Raw genomic sequence first — 19,009 nt, 5'->3', positions numbered from 1 at the left:
CTTATGAAGCCAGCATTTCCCTCAGCACTGTATAGGTGTCTGTATCTCCACATATTTGTCACAGGGATGTATGTCGTCTGACATACTTATTCACAAAGACAAACTGGTCTAGTTTCAGGATTTAGTAATCTTAATATTTGTATGAATTACTGAAGTGTTTAAAATCCATCTGTTTTAAGAACTCTGCTGCATGTATAAAAACGTGGTAGTTTTGCTTTCACAAGTATACTAAATATCTGAGCACATACCAGTCAGTGATTTTCACATATTTTTCTTAGGGTGGAAAAAGTTAAAACACTTAGATGATGTTCCAGGAGGCCTTTGAATGTTTTCCATTAAGTAAGTTAGAAAGATATTAATGGTAGTTATGCATATAACTGATTTTTTGGTTCACTGCCCAAAATGAAAAATCAAGGAGAGAAAGAGGATCATTTCAGGTTACCCCCAAGCAAATATTTTGGGTTGTGAGATCAAAAAGGTGAAAAAATGGCAAATTAAGTTGAAATGAAATCTTGCATTCTTTGCTTTTTTTTATGAGAGACATATTTTTAATAGAAGTGTAGTGAATTTCTAGACAAAATGCCATATGACATTGAAAAATAAAAAAAAATGCTTCATTCCAGAAAACTTAATTTGTTCTAAAATCACATACTTTCAGACAGAAGATTGTAGACAAAATATGGTCTGTATCTAAAAGCAGTTCTTTGATTGCTAGCATTTTTGTATTTGCCATGATACAATATTAATTTCATAGTCCTCCAGGGTTCTGAGAAGATAATTAATAAACTATATTTCATGACTGAGGGTTGCTGCTTTTATGCAGCAGAGCTCCAAACACAGGCCTCTATATCTGAGCGATTCTTATCTTTTTTTATTTTTCACTCTTTCAAACCTCTGCTCTGTTTAGCCATGCTGCATAATGAATAGCTTTTCCCAGCTCTATTTTTGGTCTAAAATATAGCTCTTACAATGGGAGTACATTGCATCTTGGTAGAGTTGTTCTGAAAAATTTTGTTAAAAGGGTCAAGTCAAGTCTTCCTTTTTGTGGTCTGAAAGATCCTACTCTCTCCAGGGCACTCAGGGCGCTGGGGAAGGTAGGTCAGCAGACACAGATCTCTGAACACAGTATTACCAACTTGCTGTCCTCAGTCTTGTGAGAAGGTTTGCGAGTAGTGAAAAAGGAGGAAGGATGTGGCGAGTCACTTTGTTCATCCTGCGGAGCTCTTCTCTTTGAAAGCTGCTCTGGATGCTCACAGGGCACTCTGGCTCCTATTAGCAGGCAGCTGAGCAATAGCCTGGGTGTGTGTGCATTCCCACTGCCTTGAATGAACACACAGGTTTCCCCTTTTCATAGATCATTTCACAGGAAACAGCATTCAGCCCCAAGATTTACTGTACTGCATTATTCGCACTTCTGCTAATAAATCATTCTGCTTATTTGAAAAAGAAAGCCAAACTGTTTTCCATGTGTGAATTTTCCTCTTGCTCTTCATTGATTCCTGAGAAAAGTCTTAAATTTCTCAAAGGTCAGTGGGAAGTAACACTTTCTGCCACAAACAGAATAAAACTTAGGCATTGGTATCCAAAAATCACAAGACTGAAAGTCACTGAATATGGATTATTTGCAATTGTATTCCCAGCACGAACATTTCTAAAAGCTATTCTAAATGAATGCTTTAGCATAAAAGCATATAAGGTGCATTACAGACTTCAGTAAGGAAGGATTCATCTCCAGAGCTTGTATAATCATTGAACCAAAATATTCATCTGACTGAGTGCAACTGATATATAGAGGAGTCATCCAAAGTAAAATTTGCAAGAGGCAGGGAGTTTGCATTCAGTTAGTGCTCAGCTATAGGGGTATGAGCATCTTCCTATTGATCTGCACCATCCCCCTGAGTTTTGCATTTTGAGAGCAAAGAAATTCAGCAGAGTTGCTGTCTCATTCGCTTTATTAGATAAAAACAACAAATTGCCCCACAACTCCAGCCACTCCCTATCTATGCAAGGAGAAAGGATATTCTAGGTCAGCTGGTGGATTGCACCACCAGATGAAGCAGCCTGGCCCACAGCTCTTGAAGAAACTCAGCAAATACTTGGGCTCAGAAGGTATTTTACTTCTTAAATTGTGCCAAGATTTTGTTACCCTACCAAGATCCTGAGGGTAGAGGGCTTACTGCTCAATGAAGGGGCTTCTTGCTCAAGGCAAAGCATCAGCTCCCAGAACCCAGAACTTCTTCCCTCCTGCAGACAACATGCTGTAGCTCTTCAGCAGTGGCTCCAGCTCCCACAGGGGTCAGGCCCATATCCTCTTCAGTCCAACATTTTGCTTGCTTTTTGGTCTCTTCCCCTGTCCTCCCAATTCTCTGTCATTTGCACACATCAGTACCTCCAGATATGGCACCCCAATCACTTTTATAGTCCTCACTGTAAAAACTATCTTGCATAATGTCAGATAGGAGTAAAAACTAATCAGTATCTTGGTAGTTACAGTGGTTTTGACCCATTTTTACAGCATAATGCACCACCCAGTGAAATCTGTATAAACCAGCTACTGAATAGAGCACTGGCTAAAGAGATCACAGCATCATCTAAATACATCACGTCAGGCATAATTTGCCTGGTGTGCTTTCCATCTTCCCTAGAACTAGAGCACTAAAAAACATAAGCTGAAAAAATGGGGATGTGTGCTGAGATCTGAAAAAGTCCATTATTTTCCTGGGACCTTGCATATACACCCCTTATAAAGACAGGGTGGCTCCTAAATGTCCCTTTGTAGAGATGCCCACCCGTAATGAAAATCCATAACAACTTTGAAGACCTGATATCTTCATTGCCAAACATATCTCTTGAGATATGAGAATAGACTGAGAAGTGACACTGAACTTCTTGTCTGACAAAACTCACTAACTTTTGTGTCCAAAGTGGCCATTCCCAGTTATCTGGTTGCCCTCAGGTGCTCCCCAACCAGTCATGTAGAGTGTGAGTGTCCTGCTGACAGACAGTGTGCCCTGAAGACTGTGGGCCAGATGGTAAAAAACACAAGCTGTGAGGAGAGCCACAGACAGCAAAGGATTATAACTTATATCAGCAAGTTTTATCTCCTGCTTGTGTTTTGTTTTCCAAATGAGGAAGTCTCACCTGCTTTGAAGTGCCTGTTCCAGAATTTCCAGAGGGGCTTAATCTATTATCAGTGTCAGTAAGTGCATACCTGGAGGGAAAACTTAGTCATAAACAGCAGGTTTGCAAGAGCAGAGGGCTGACCAGCTGGAGGAATGAGGAAGCACTCTAACAGCTACTCATTTATAATACATGGAGGCAGAAAAGTGCAGATCAGCTCTGCTGCAGTTACTGTGCATTAGGGTACCTGAATAGCCCACTTTTATCAGAGCACCTCGAAGCACTTTACAGCTCAGTTCTCAGGAAAAAACTGTGACTTTTCAAAAAGGGAAGAGATCTGGTGCAAACAAAACAGGACAAAGCAAAACAAAACAAAAACTAAAAAGTCAGCCTGAGGTCCAAGATAAAAGCATGTAGAATGAGGATGATCTCTCATTTGTTTTTTACTTAACAATTCAGTGAAATGCTCCTACTCATGTAAATGGAGACCTTTTGTGTTCAGGGACCTCTCAGTTACTCTTCTTCTTTTCTATATCCCTAAGCACATGGGGTTCAGGAAGGCACAAATGCAGATATTCTGCATTTAGAAAATAAGGCCTATGAAAGACAAAGAGTCCAATGGTGACTTTCCTACACAGTATTAAATGTATCATTAAGGACAGAGACCCAGGCATTTTAAATGAAATGCTGAAGACCCTACTGCCCCTTCCATTTTTTTAACTTTTTTTTTTACACAAAAGTCTTCATATTCAGCACTGACTCATTGGCCTAAAACCAAAACAGATCATTCTTAACTTTAATTAAAAGATAATTTTTAAGATTTTACTGCTAATATCTAAAGTTGAGTCTCCTTGGGAGTTTTATGGTTTTACAGGCAGGTTTGCAATTGCTTTAGAACATTTTAAATTTTATTTTCAATCAACATAAACAAAACCATCAAGAAAAATTCTTGTTGTATCAGAGGAATCAACAGATTTAAATGTGCAAAAAACCAAAGGAAAAAAAAAGGAAAATAAAATTCCAGAAACCTTTTTTTACCACAAACACTGTGCAAGTACTACAATTCACAGACTTGTTTCCTAGGCACATACTGACATATCCACAGTTCACCCCCAACCTTCAATCTCTGTTGGATAACATAAAGAACAAACTTTGACAGCTGTCAGCAAATACTGACAAACTCTATCCAGGGCTGCTCAGCCTTTCTGCAATCAGAAATCTGTAAGCCCTGCCTGTCTCACCTTGCGCTTCATGAAGATGCTTTGAAGGATAAAAAAATTTGTTCTGTTCTTTAAACAGTATCAATGTGATTTCTTGAGAAAGACGCTGCATTTTTGCATACATTTTTACATGATACATTATTTTGAGCACAGTGCTTTAGTATCAGAATCAGACATGCTGATCTTGTGTCCACAGAAACTTTCCTTTAGAAAAATTGCTACTGAATTCTCTCCTTCCTTCTTCTGTCTCTCATTCCCTCCTTTACTCCCTTCCTCTCTCTATTTCTCTCTTTCTTCTGTCATCTGATAAAATGGAAAGAGTATTAACATTTTCATTGGTGATCTCAGTATTTTATGTATTTTACTAGCATATTGACTAATAATTCAGTATGTGTAGCATATTGCTTTTCTACAGCTGCGTTTGAAGGACTATTGACCTATACATTTGATACAGCTTTGACACTATTTCTAGATTAGTCCCTATTTTAACTTTGCTTTGAAGTCCAAGGAAAAAAAAATAATTCCATTATCTGGAATCCTTAAAAGTATTTTTGTTGGTATAGTAAAAATGTGGTGTTTTCTTCTAAAATTACCAAAGCTACAGAGTGAAGCACACTGGTGTTCAGAGGTAAGCTAACCACTGACACTTTACTTTTAACAGCATAATAACAGCCAATATATTCAAACTATCTTTTACAGCACAGTGGTGATCAGTGCCTCTTATTGCAGGGTCCTTGCAAGTGATGAACAAAACCAGGAGGATTATGGAGAATGGAGGGGCCTCTTTCATCAATGCCTTTGTAACTACCCCCATGTGCTGCCCATCTCGTTCCTCCATGCTGACTGGGAAGTATGTGCACAACCACAACATCTACACCAACAATGAAAACTGCTCTTCTCCCTCATGGCAGGCTACTCATGAGCCTCGCACGTTCGCTGTGTATCTCAATAACACTGGGTACAGAACAGGTAAGAGACAAAGCAAATTCTTCCTTTAAAGATGGCATATTCAACAATCACTGCCTGAAATGATTGGCTGTTCTTGGTCATGGTGGAGTTCATTTCCTGCCTAGTAGATGCTGTAGTGTCGTGTTTTGGATTTAACGTGAGAATAATCTTGGTAACACAACAAAGTTTTTAGTTGCTGCTAAGTAGCACATATACTAAGTCAAAACTTTTTAGTGTCTCATGCCCTGACAGCAAGAAAGCTGGAAGGGCACAAGAATTTGTGAGGAGACACAGCTGAAACAGCTGATCTAAACCAGCCAATGGGATATCCCATACCACAGGGCATCATGCTCAGTACACAAACTGGGGAAAGCTGGCCAGAGGACACTGCTTAGAAACTCGTTGGGTATTGGTAAATGAGGGATGAACAGTTCTATTGTATATTACTTGGAGGTTTACTGTATATTTGTACAGTATATATGTATTTGTACATATATATATGTATATAGTTTATTGTATATTACTGGGAGTTTTTTGTGGGGTTTATTTCTCTCTCTCTTTTTGTTGTTTCCCATAATTATTATCTTTTTTTAATTTTTATTTTTATTATTACTATTACATTTGATTTAAATTGCTAGACTCTTCTCAAGCCATGGATTTTACCTTCTTTCCTATTCTCCTCCCCATCCCACCGTGGCAGGGTGTGGGGAGTGAGAGAGCAACTGAGTGGTACTTAGTTGCTGACTGGGGTTAAACCGCAAGAGGAGCAACTGTTGTCCCAAACTGGCTGTGTAGAGCAGAGTTTGAAGATTATGGTGAGGGAGGGTAGTACTGCCTGTGGTTCCACATCTGCAGTAACAGCCAGGTGAAGAAACCCACTGGTAGTGAAGCAGCATATTTTCACATTTGGATGTCCCAGGTGGGAAAAAAGCTGTTGGGCAGTTACACCTACAGTGAAAGAGGTGCATTTTAGTGGCATTGTGGGTCTGAACTGGCAGTTCCAGGCGTGATTATGGTCAGTATTACGTCCTGCTTGTGGACAGCTGCTAGCAGTTATGGAAGATGTCAAGGCCAGGCTGGGAACTGGTGCCAAAGACCTCACAGGAGTGGAAAGACTGTCATGGAGAGCGAAACAAGGTGAATAGTATAATTTAAACTTTGCTGTGGGGCGATATTTCATTTGCATTTTCTGAAAAGGAGTAGAAACCTACCTTTAAAGGATTGTTCTACTGTGCACCAATAAGATTTGATAGTTTTCTTGTAAATTCCTGGTGGTTTTCTGTAGTCAGGAGATCCCTTTCCTGTCTACAAAGAGCTCTTCTTATTCCTCTCGTCTGTGCTTCAGCTTGATGTAAAACTCAATTCATTTCTGCATCACCTATCCCCAAAGATTGAAGCTGTAGACACGTTAGGCTCCAGCCTGGCTTCCCCTCCTCAAGGTACCGGAGTTGTGCGAGGTCATCAGAGTGCAATTTGTCCAGAAGTGTCGTTCAGCTACAAAGACTCCCCTTTAGAGAGCAAGGAGGCAGAGATCTCCTGCCAGCTGCCTTCCTTACAATGTAACTGGCAGCAAAGAAACTTGTTTCTATCGGCAGCTTAGGCACAAGAATGGATTGCTTTCAAAATATAGAGCTAGCAAATGTCTCCATGCTGTCTGCTAGTCCTAAATCTCTTAGAGCTGCTATATCCAATGCCTCAAGTTTATCTGCCTCTGTGCTATCTTTTGTTCACCACACAGACAGTTCACTCTTTTTTCTCCTGTCTCTCTGCATCTCTACCTCTGGAAAACTTCTTCTTCCTGTATTGAAAACAAAACCAGACATATCTTTAACTTTTTTGGGCTTGGGGCTGGCTCTGACATATGAGCTGAATAGTACTTCAGTCTCTATTAAGCTGGTCTCAATGAAGTTGCCATCTGAGTACAGCATGCTAAGCCCAGATAGGGGTCAGCATCAAGGCTTTGGAGGAGAAAAGGAAGGAAGAGTGAATTGACCATCACTGTTAGAAAAGGTGCTGAATTTGACCTAAAATATAAGTTTTATCTCATGACTTACATCTCAGAAATCCTTTCTGCTTGATGTATGGCTGCTTCATGTGGGACCTGGCTTTAGTGTTCTTAAAAAATCAGTATCCTATTGGTCTGTCATCTACACTTTGCACACCTAAATGCTTCACACATAAACAGGACAGCTCTGTCACCAGCTGTTTTTGCTCCTCTGAGGGTAAACACAGCTTTGAGCATATCTCCTGCACTGCCTTGTGTTAGGAAGACATGTGGAGATGCTTACTAAATGCAGACTTGACCCTATTACATAGAAAGGAAAAAGGGGTCAAAAGGAGAGGAACAGGAAAAAAGTACTTTTTCAAAGGCAGGCAAACAGAACATCAGTCCTAAAACTGTCAGGATAGGTGAGTTTTAACAAAGGGCAGAAAAGAGTAGAAAAGGGAAACAAATGGAAATATCTGCATGAATCTTCAATTCTGATGGAGGTACATTGTTCAATCCTACAATACTATGGCTGCAAAGATTTATCTTTTTACTCCTTGTAAGATGAGCCTACCTTCTAATTAAGCCACAATTATTTTTTGAGGTGGTAGCTTAATTAACAGCAGATCTAATAATACATTTCTCAAGGATAGTGTTGCCTTATTAAAAAGTCACCAAAAGTCTGCTAGCCAAGTAATAATCTACACTTCACAGCTAGAAAGTTTAGTAAAATTATAATGACTCAAAAATACCTGGGAGTCAAGAATAATTGGGAGTGAAAATGAGGAAACTCTGGAGAGAGGTTGCAGACGTTACAGATACTTACCCGGTGCCTTTCTACGTGTTTTGACAGTAAATCAACAACCTCTTCAATGGGAAACTGAGACACACAAAGAGAAATGAATGACTCAGGCCAGTCACAGTTTGGTGACAATCCTGATAAGGCACCTGACCAGAGAGCTCCAGTCGGGATGAGACAATGTACAATATCTCCAGCCTGGTACTCTGTAGTAATGAGAATTTATGCATTTTTTGCATAGGATCAAATTAATACATAGCAATGGCAATATAGGGGTGGGAGAGCATTTCTACAATGTCCTCACTTCTGTTTGCTCCAAACAGTTTTCGATATCTATAAAGCATCCATTGTCTAAACCTGCAGCAGCCCTTACTGAGCCCCCTCTATTGCAATTGATCACATGTGGGCAGGCTGTTATGAGGGGAGTTCTGCTGAAGCCACGAGGACTCCACACAAGCACAGCAGGCCCTTTAAAGTGAGGTCTGAAACGTGCTCTAATAAACTGCGGTTATAATTAGAGCCCAGTGGGGAAACCTGGCAGAGGACAGAATGGTTTTTTCTTTCCTTTTTCAGTTTTATTCTTCTGCTCTGATGTGACCTAAGGGCAACGTTGCATTTCATGGAAATGTCCTTTTTTGAAGATTGTATGTCAGTGCTAAATCATAGGCAGAGACTGTGCTGGACACTAGCAAGGCAGGCAGCACTCAGAAACAATACTAGGCAGTAGCAGGGCAGACAATATTCAGAAATGACACTGCCAAACAAAAACCACTTTTGCTTCTAATTATAATTTTCCAAAACTATTAAGGATGTTTCAATGTTTACAGTTTCCCTTATTCACAAGCTGTATGTTAATGAAGCAGAGAACCAACCACACAGCTTATTGATTGTCCACAAAACTGGTAATATTAAATTTGAATTTGTAGGACATAGCAGAGAAGGCACAAAGAGGTAGAAAGAGAAAACAAAGCCAGTCTGGAGAATTTCAGTGATGACATTTGTTTTAATTACATAGGATCCAGGCAGTCACACTAGAGAGGAGAAAGGGTCCCTCACTTTCAGATATTTTTGAAATTGTGAGAAATGTTTGAGAAGTTTTCTTTCATCTCATAGTTTTTAACATCAGTAGATATTCCTTCAGATATTTATATTTGGAAGTTTAATTCATAAATTTATTAACTGCAGGAGTTAGAGATTTTGCTTTGTGCTTTCCAAAGTATTGGCTGGTAATTTGCTGTTCTTTCAGTCTCATAATTTCTTTATCTTCTACTGCTCTGTCCCAGTCCTACAGCACGTAGTCTTGCCTCTCAGATGCACCCTTTGCTGTAGCTGATTCCCTTTGTCATTCACCTACACAAACACAAAGGAAAACCCCAGAAGTGCAACCTTGGCTTCATTAGTAGGAAAGAGGGATTGTGCTACATCTTAATAATTGAGCAGCAGCCAAGCATAATCTTGGTATTTTAGAAGACAAACCATCACATGAGAATAGCCAACATTCAGAAGATATAAATAAAATTAAGATTTTCTTTTTAAGTAGTGGGTCATACTTTGCATACTGCAGGATTTTACATTTTTACCAGCTGAAGTTTCATCCCTTTGCAAACATGAAAAGAAGTATAAGTTTAAAATTCTTACCCTGTCTTAACACACCTACACACTCTAAACCCTCTCTGCTTAATGTTACTTTGTAGAATTACTACTCTCTAATCCTCTCTCCTGTTAGCCCTTCACAGCCAGTGTAACTGTGCAGGAGGGAGCAGGACTCTGCCTAGGCTCAGCAGCTGCTGACAGTCTCACAGCACCATGCCAAACACAGGACCAGGCTCTCCCTTCATGGAATCCCACCTGCAAGAACAGGGACCACCAAATTAGGCAATTATTTGCTTGCACTTTCTGGAATTGTCTTTGGGAAGATGTATTTCCCAGGATTTTATTTCTTGCTCAGATGTATCTACTGATTAGAATAACATTCAAGATTCCTGCATGGGAGTGCTCTGATGTCATTTGTGGGACAAAATCAGTAACATGCAAAGTTAAGTAGCTCAAATGTTAATTCCTAAATGGCTTCATTTGTAAAACTCCAAACTCAAGAAGTGACACCAAGATGCCCCTGTCTGGCATGTTTTGACATTAGTCAGAGACTTCTGTGCAGTGATGAACAGAAATGGTCACTTGGTTGACAACTGGCTAATGTGTTCAACAGCACATGTCAGTGTGCCCATTGACATCTGTCACTTATGGGTACATTTCTTAGTGTAATGAACAAAGAACTAATAAAGCACTGAGATGACAGGAAGCTGAAAGCTAAGGAGCATTTGAACTGTGCACCATTCCCTTCTGACACACAGGGACATGTTAATCTTTCATGAAGAGAGCAAAAGCTATGCCTCCTGAAGGTGTGGGCAGACAATAAGTTTCCTCTGGAGGCAAAGCCAGTGTGTTTCCTGTTCACAGCCTTGCAGTACAAATCACTGCCAGCACTTGCTATTTTTAATCTGCATCATTTCAGTGACCTAATTTGTATCCTGCCTCATGCACCCTTTCAGAGCAGAGAGGGTGGCACAATATGATACAGGGGTGGGAATGAGTGAGCAGAGAATAAGTCTTGGTTTTCAGATTATTTCTAAAGTGAAAATAAGGAGAGAGAACTCTGAGTTTTCAGGTTCTTTCTTAATTGGTATGAAATATTCTGGGAAACATCAAACATAATTTAATCTGTAAATATTTTGAATAATTAAAAATAAGTTGACATTTTCAGAATAATTTGCACTTTCTGTCTATGAAAAAATGTATAAATGAAAGTGAAATATGCTGAATGTATGCACAAAGTCCACAGAAAGTGAAATGTAGAAGAGGAAAAAGGCCAAAAGAATAATATGCAGGATTTTCTAGTTCTATGGTATCATGTGAAGTGAAACTTTTTTAGTTTCTCTCCAGGACCTCATCAAAAACCACAGTATATCTGCCTACTTATGCTTAAAGCAGAATTCTGTGCTATTAAATATCATGCAGAAAACCATACACTAAAGGACTTTTAACAAGTTTATGCATTCAAGTGCTTAATTTAGGAAAAACTGGGTAGAACATTTCTATGCAACCACTTCATCTCTTGTTCACATGGCCAAATTATAGTCCTTGACTACATAACAACATACCACTTTATGGAGGGTGAAATTTCCTCCATTTGAAAAGACAGACTAGTTCTATCAAAGGACACAGTGCTAATATCCACATCAGCAAGGATCAGGGGGTTTCATATCCCATCTGCCTCCTTCCACTGCTCGCTTGTTGAGAAACTAAGCAAAGTGGGCTGGGCATGCTGCTGTAGGTTTCCAGATGTCTTATGAAGGGCAGGAACCAGCGAGACCCAGGAGTCCTTTCAGACGTTGCTGAGTCCTTTCAGACATTGCACAGAGTGGAGACTCTGACAAAAAGCTCTTCTGACTCCCTCCATCCTACCCCATTAGGCAGTGCAGTGTCCACTCCTCAGCTTTCTGGCCCTGCAAGTCATCACCTTGGCCTCTCCACTGAGCCCTGTCCCCTGTCTGTCCTCAAGTCATTCCCTCCCTCCCTCTCTCCCTCTTTCCCTCCCTTCTCTCTCAGGTCCAGTCAGTTCTTGACAGACATGTCCTGTTCCCACTGCTTACCATTAACGATCTCCTTTTCCAGCCTGATCAGCAAATCTGCTTCTCCCACCCTCCTTGTCAATCAGCTTCTTTCTCCTTCCTGCACTCATTGTCCCAGTTCTTGGTTGACATTGCCAGTCCTGGGGCCCCAAGCCCCCACTGCTTCTTCCCCCCCCTCAGCTCCTTTGCTGGATTTCCTGGCATTCCTCAGACTGCTTGTCCTTATCGGGTCACCTCCTGCCCTCTGCATTTCAATCAACTTTCTCCCTCCTACTGACACCACTCACAGGTGGACAGGGAATAAATATCCTGAGGTGTCCAGATCTCCAGCACATAAAAATTGCAGGGCTTAATTCAAAGGATTCTAATAGATGCCTCCTTGACAGAGAGACCATCATGCCTTTCGCAGAGCTCCTGCTCTCAGTGCAGAGCATGTAAGTGCTATCAAATGAAATCTCATATAATTTTTTTCAGATGTTAAGCCTAATTCCTTTTCCATTACTGTGGTTCTCAAAGATGGCTACTGTTTGGGCTAAAAAGTTTCAAAAAATTCAGCCTGAGGCAGACATCCAGTGTGGAAAATTTAAGTCCAAGTATAAGAGAGTTATAAGCAACTGAAAACAGGGTCTTATAATGAGAAGTGTCAGACAACATCAATATTGGAAAGTGCTACCAGCTTGGCCCATAATACAGGCTTTGTTAAAGACATCACCCAGGCTAACAATTGCTATATCAAGTTATAGGCTAATGCCTTTTGCAACTGCTGAGTTATAAAATCCTTAATGTTCTTTTTAGTTGCAATGGTAAACCTGGCAGCAACTGGGAAAGACCCACAAAACTGGAGAAAAAGTAGAAAACCTGAGGTTTTCTACCGCGTTTAAGTTACAAGACTGGGAACCGTGAAATCTGAATTATATTCTTGGCAATGCCACAGGCTTCCTGCGTGACTTGGATCTAGCTGAAGGTTAACCTCTTGGTGCCTCAGTTTCCTCACCACATTTTTTGGGACAATGCTTATTTAATTTCCTATGCAGTGCTGGCATACTGAGCTGGCTTTCCATGCTCCTGTGACATGATACGCTAATCCTCTGCAATTTTTCAAGAGAAGGGAAAAAATAAACTTCTAGGGTTTGAATCTATGGCTTGCATAATGGGAAGACAGCAAAGAGGAATTTACTGAAATGATTCGGAAGCTGAAGTTATGTTGGGTTCTGTCCACAGAACCATAGAATCGCTGTGTTTGAGTCCTGAAATGTCGTATAAACAGTGCCCTGCAACTCCAGTGAATGGTTTCCTGACTTTGTAAAAGGAAGTGGGCTGCCTGCTTAAAGCTCTTGTCTGGGTCACAGTGACTAAACCTTTCTGCAGTGTGGCTTTTTAAAGGTTTGCATTTGTTTTAACTTGGAAACGTTCCCATAAGCCTCAACAAATAACAAGGGTGTAGAACATAATATATGTCCTTTGATCCATGGAAGTGCAGAGATGTCTCACTAGTAGATGCAGCCCAGTTCACCTGTGCACTAATCCACTAACGCTGACACGAGTTAGAAGACTAACTCTATTGTGTAATACTGTAAACATTAGTCATAATTGCTTGTAAAAAGTGCTGGGAAGAGAAGTCCTGGGAATTACGAGAATTTGAATCACACTCAGCTGTAAGCATTAGAGATCCCCTGGATCAAATTATATTTGTCTTGCACCCTTTTCAACCCTCTGGATCTCTCAGTCCAGTACAGAAATCATTAGCTAATTGTAAAAGGGAAAACAAAACCTTGCCTTAAGGCATCTGTTCATGTCAGGTACCAGACATGTATATTCTGCAGCCCCTCCAGAGACACAGAGATGTCTGTAAAATTGTTCACCATGCCATGTGTTGTTGTTTGCATAAACATAATTGAACATACTAATACAGAATACAATTATTCTGGTATACAAAGCTACACTACATGTGATTAGAAAATAACAATGTGTCCTGGGAACAGTTAGCAAAACTGACAGAATGCAGATAAAAATTGTCTTATTAAAATTCAAAAGTAAGCATTTATCTTTGCTGCTATCCCTGTGGGGGCTGTTACACATAATAATGAAAAGATGTCCCTTGAAATGGCATTACTTTTTAATGAGGCTTTTACCCACTGAGTCATAATCTCCATTTTACTAATTACAAGCAGAAATGGCATCCTAAACCCTTCCTAAACCCAAACCGCTGAGTCCAAGCAGCTTCTGAAGCTGAGGCTTTCCAGTTGGTTCTCAGACTTGGGCAATTCAGCAAGTGTTGGGCTACAGCTAAGTTAAAGACAGGGGGTGACTCTACAACCCAGCAAAGATATCTGCACATCACAGTGTCAGTTCCGGGGCAGTTCTTTGACGTATTCCATAGTGCTTGACTCTTTAACAGTCCTCTGGTTGAACAAAAAGCAACTGGGACATCCATGGTGATTACTTGCTGATTGTTATTTGGTCCCATGGACACTGTGCTTTCCTTTTACTCTGGCACTTGTCTTCATTCAGAGCCTGAAGGGCCAGACACTAACTGATGGTGCTGGACCCCAGTTCTGACCGACTTGCCCTGTCCTATTCTCAGTAGTACTCAAAAGACCACATGGTGCAAGGACTGAACACTTGTATTCAGTAAAAGCCTGGCTTTTCCCTTCATCTGTCTAATTACTCATATCCTCTTGAGTTCATGACCAATAAACCATTTTTGGTTAAAGCATTTTGGCAAATATGATCCATGGTCACAGCCACTGTTTCTTCTAGTATTCAGGTCTTTGCTACACATTTGACATGGGAATTGCTTTACACAGAAACAGGGGGAAACATCTATTTCTGCAAACTGTCACTCAGGGAGCTGCTTAAAATTTGACAGCACTGAGATTATTTTTATGATAAAATACTAAATCATTGCCAACACAAAGGTGAATGGTTCAGGCTGTCAATCTGAGGTCTCATAATATGAACTGAAATATGGGGTCCAGCAGGCCAAAAGGTTTCTAACAAAACATTTTTAAAGTTAGAAAATTAAGTAATCTAAAGCAAGAAAACTCCAAGATGAATTGGCTCTCCCCAGCTCCAAGCCATCCTTTCTTTTCCAAAATCAGTTTATCTATTCTCATCCTTATGCCCCAGATCATTTCATCTCTTCATTTTATGCTGGTGGCTTTCTCTCAGGTAATGAACACCAAAAGAGAGAATCAGGAGTGAGAGAAGCTGATGGCTTTTTTTAATGCCAAAAATTAAATTCTGGGAACATTCTGAAATCCATAAAGGAACATTCCATTGTGATGCTAAAGTGAGAAGGTGGAGTAATCATCTGTGTGCTACAGTTTTTCTGAGCTTGGTCATCTTCATAGCCACCTCTGTTATTTATAAAACCTACAGACACTAGAACTTGTTATAGAAAAGTTTGACAATTATTTTTAAATGGGTGAACCCATTTCTTTTTCCCCAGTCTTTTTCTTGGAAATTACTGGACTGTTTGGCTAAAAGGTTCCATAGAGCAAAATACAGCCTGAGTCAGCATGGAAACTATCACCACTAATGATTAAAGTTTGGCAAGACTGTAAATAGCAGAGTCCAGGTCTCCAAGTGAGTCAATCTTATAATACGTGGGGCAGTCAAACCATCCTATATGATAAATTGTCATAGCTTCCATTTCACAATTTGAAAGCCTCTGATATTTGTGAGAGACAGGTTGGCAGTAGAGCCCTTTACTGGTGAGCACAGCACACAGAGGTTCTCCCAAAATCATACAGAAGCTGCTGGTAGACCTGGGATGGCATTCAGAAGGGCTGACCTCAGATTTCTCCTGTAACCACCGACTGCCCTTGGTTTTGCTCAGCTCAATGATTCTTCCTCTCCCTCAGTTACATCAGTCTCCCATATTTTCTTCACTGTTGTCTCTTTCTGACTCCTCTTACCCTTCTCCTTTTTCCTTGGTTTCCCTTCTCACAGAATTTCAGCCTTTACCCATATGCTTTCCCATGATATCTGACTGAGAGGTTAAACCAGTTTGGCTGCCTTAGATGAGAGGTATGGTTTCCATTCCAGGAGACAATAGTGCTGGGCACGTATTCCCTGCTCACTGTCACCCTCTTCACCTCACAGTTCTTGATTTCTGGTAGGCCTCAGGATAAAAAAGGAGACAAGCTGGATTGCTTTCTTGGTGGCTGTGGGAAGAAGAGCTGGAAGCCTGGTCTAGTGTCTGTAGGATTTGTTTATATGTCACATTCCACGTGGTATAGGAAAGTAACATTATATATGACTGTAATCTCTGGTTACATTTGGCATTTGGCAGTTCCCTGATTGAATTGCATCATATTTGTGTTGCCTCAGACAAGTCCTAATTACAAACATTTTGATTTTTCCACCGGTTTTCCCAAAAAGTTCACCATGCCCACATCAATCAGATCTGAGTTATTTTAGCCGTTCCACAAATGTGCTTTTTTTGGTTAGATTGAATGTGTCTAGGTTGGATGTGAGGCTTTCCAATGTGACTTCACTTCCTAGTAGAAAACAAGCACAGGGATTCAAGGTATGTCCCACTGCCCAGCTGAGGGACAGCATCTCTGGGCAGCAGCTCTTTGCAGACAGGCCTGACTGATGAGTTGGGGCTGGCAGCAAGGACAGAGACTGGGCACTGTGAGGGGTGCAGGGACAGCAGTGAAGAGCTCTGTCCCTGAAAAGGGAGAGGTCTCTGTCATTCCCTCCTCCTCAGTGGTGTCTGATTTTGTGAGCACCAGGAGTGTGAAGACTGCTGGGGACAGAAGCAGCAGAACTGCTGGCACAGGTGACACTCCAGGGGCTTGTAAACCTCAAGACAATTAAAAGGGGGAACAGTGAAGATATTGAGGCACCCCAGTAGGTCACTGGGATTGAACTGGAGATAATAAATCCCAAAAAGCCCACATGGCAGACCTGATCAGGTGTTTTGTCATTGCAGTCCCCAGGCAGTGGAAAAGCAGAATGGACCCATCCAAACTGACTATTCTGTCCAGGTCACAGACCATACATAAGCAGCTAAAGACCTCCCATACCCGTCTTTACCTAGAAGCAACTGCCTTTGCCAGGGTCCCATGCCAGCATTAATGCTCCCTTCCAAGGGCAGTTGGCTGGCTTTTGGTGTCTGTGTATCTTTGCCACAGGCAATCCACAACTCCTGGATAGATGGGAGCCTGCTGCATTGTAAGACTGCTTTGCTTCCCAGTTCCTTGCAGAGGAATTGGCAGGAGCACCTATAAACCTACAGCAGAGGCTGAAATTTTCATTCTGAGTGGGTTCTGACTTGTAATCTTGAACTAAGGGGAAAACATACGTGGAATTTGGCAGGCCAGGTAAAGGATTTTGACCTCGAAGACTTTACCCCTTTGTAAGTTTTGTCTTAGAGATGATGTGGCAGCAAAGCAGGGTGGGGATCCCTTCCTGATCTACCCGAACATGTCCTAATGGGATAGAGATCTGTGCTTCCCAGACCTTTTATCAAACCAGCAAATGCAGCCAGGATAGCAAGCCTGAACTTTCAAAAAGTCAGAAGCCAAGCTCTGAAACATCACAGGACTTGCTTAAAACCACAAGGTGTTTCTCAGATGTTTCCTCTGGGCACTGAGCTTTTATTTCATATTCAACTGGAAACCAAGAGGAACATATTTTTTCTAAAAGAAACCCTGAAAATATTTCACATGATCACTAGATTCCAAAAGATTAAGAATAAAACATAGAGTCATGAAGGCTTTCAACTCTCATAAAAGTCTGGAAATAACTTATTTTAATTTCAAAACCCTCTGAGCTATAAAAGGAAGATTTTTGGTAAAGCAACTCTGACTCATTCTAACACATTTTCTCTTCATTCATACGTTCTTTTGACTCAGACTAAAAGACTTGGATTGCAAAGCCTCATGCGTGTGTGTGTGTGTTCTTTTTTTTTTTTTACTTCACAGCTTTTTTTGGGAAATACCTCAATGAATACAATGGCAGCTACATCCCTCCTGGGTGGAGAGAGTGGGTTGGATTAGTGAAGAACTCTCGCTTCTATAATTACACCATTTCTCGCAATGGTAACAAAGAGAAGCACGGATTTGATTATGCAAAGGTATTTTCCAGACACATAAATGCCACATGATTAATCCATATAAAAATAACTTTTCAGATCATTAATTAACCAGATAATTAATTAATTAAACAACTATAACCATGAAATTGAGATGTCATTTTCTCTCCAGGGCATTTCAGATCAATTTCCACCTGAGAATATTAATCACTCAACAGAAGAATGTTCCCAAGGCTCTTCAGTGGAGCCTGGTGATGCTCCCTCCTTCCTCCCCTCCCTCCCTCTCTCTCCCTGACAGAAGGTGATGTTTTGGTGGCAGAAGCAAAGAGTAAATAAAAGCCTTTCCCAAAAAGGATTGTGTCCCTTGCACTCCTGAACTTTAAAGTTTGCTGAGTGTTGTCGGTTGTTACCCACAGAAGAGCCTTGGTTAATGTTGTTTTCCATTATAGAGTGCACACCAAAGAAAGGCTGTATGCCTGTGGTGTCAGACTCCGGATATGACTATGAGAGTAGATAAGGGCAAGAACACGGCCGTTGGAAAAGTTCAGAGCTTGTTTGTGCTCTTGACAAAGTGTGGAAAGTATGCCAAGGGGACCTGCCCACTGCCATGAAGTTTCTTGGAAAGGCTTAGGAGGGCAGATCTCAGACAGACCAGCCTGCAAACAGCAATCTGGAATTTCCTCAAATTGCAGCTCGAGGAAGATGATACAGATGTTGCAGCTGTGGTTTCTGACCCATGTAATGAGTTTTTATTGGAAACTAGTGACGCCTGTTTCTGATTTTCCCATCCATAGAAATTACATTATACTGATTATATATTTATGCAGAGTAAAACAAAAAACGAAATATAGAATACTGGTTAGTTATACATTCCTTACACTCTCTGTGTATGTAGCTAGAATAAACAGAGGAACAGGAGGGGAGTAGATGCTTTGGGAGAGCAGTCATACAGGCATTTCACTCAGGCCACAAACCCAGAAATTATCACAGCCCTGGTACCTCACACCCATTACCCATTTTGGAAACTAAAGGATCACTCACTGTCTCATGCATACGCTTGCAGGGTTTGTAGCAGGCAGGCTACTGTGCATGTTCCAAGCATGCTGCAGGAGAGGGGCAGGGGCAGGGGACAGGGAGCGGGTGAGCGAGGAGGTCACAGCTGGTTGCCTTGTCCTAGCACTGACATGGACACAGACCTTGTCCCTCAGGCTCTGCTTTTGCAGCTGTTCAGGGCCTCGAATCCACAACATAAGATTAGTC

At 41.0% G+C, this 19,009-nt stretch overlaps 1 protein-coding gene across 5 annotated transcripts in view; it reads left to right on the top strand.

Annotated features, from left to right (window-relative positions):
• SULF1 (sulfatase 1) overlaps window positions 1-19,009 on the top strand; it is a 123,598-nt gene that overhangs the window by 60,426 nt on the left and 44,163 nt on the right. For 4 of the 5 annotated variants that reach the window (XM_031058619.1, XM_031058618.1, XM_031058617.1 and 1 more), the window contains 2 exons: window positions 5,070-5,309; window positions 17,640-17,791. In XM_031058619.1, coding sequence (XP_030914479.1) covers window positions 5,070-5,309; window positions 17,640-17,791 — 392 coding nt within the window. Of the gene's footprint in view, window positions 1-5,069; window positions 5,310-17,639; window positions 17,792-19,009 lie in introns of those variants that run through there. The other variant, XM_031058620.1, reaches the window with a different exon arrangement.

Source organism: Geospiza fortis, unplaced genomic scaffold (genome assembly GCF_000277835.1).
Source record: "Geospiza fortis unplaced genomic scaffold, GeoFor_1.0 scaffold121, whole genome shotgun sequence".
Classification (NCBI taxonomy): Eukaryota; Metazoa; Chordata; class Aves; order Passeriformes; family Thraupidae; genus Geospiza; species Geospiza fortis.
This window is presented reverse-complemented; position numbering and strand designations above follow the sequence as displayed.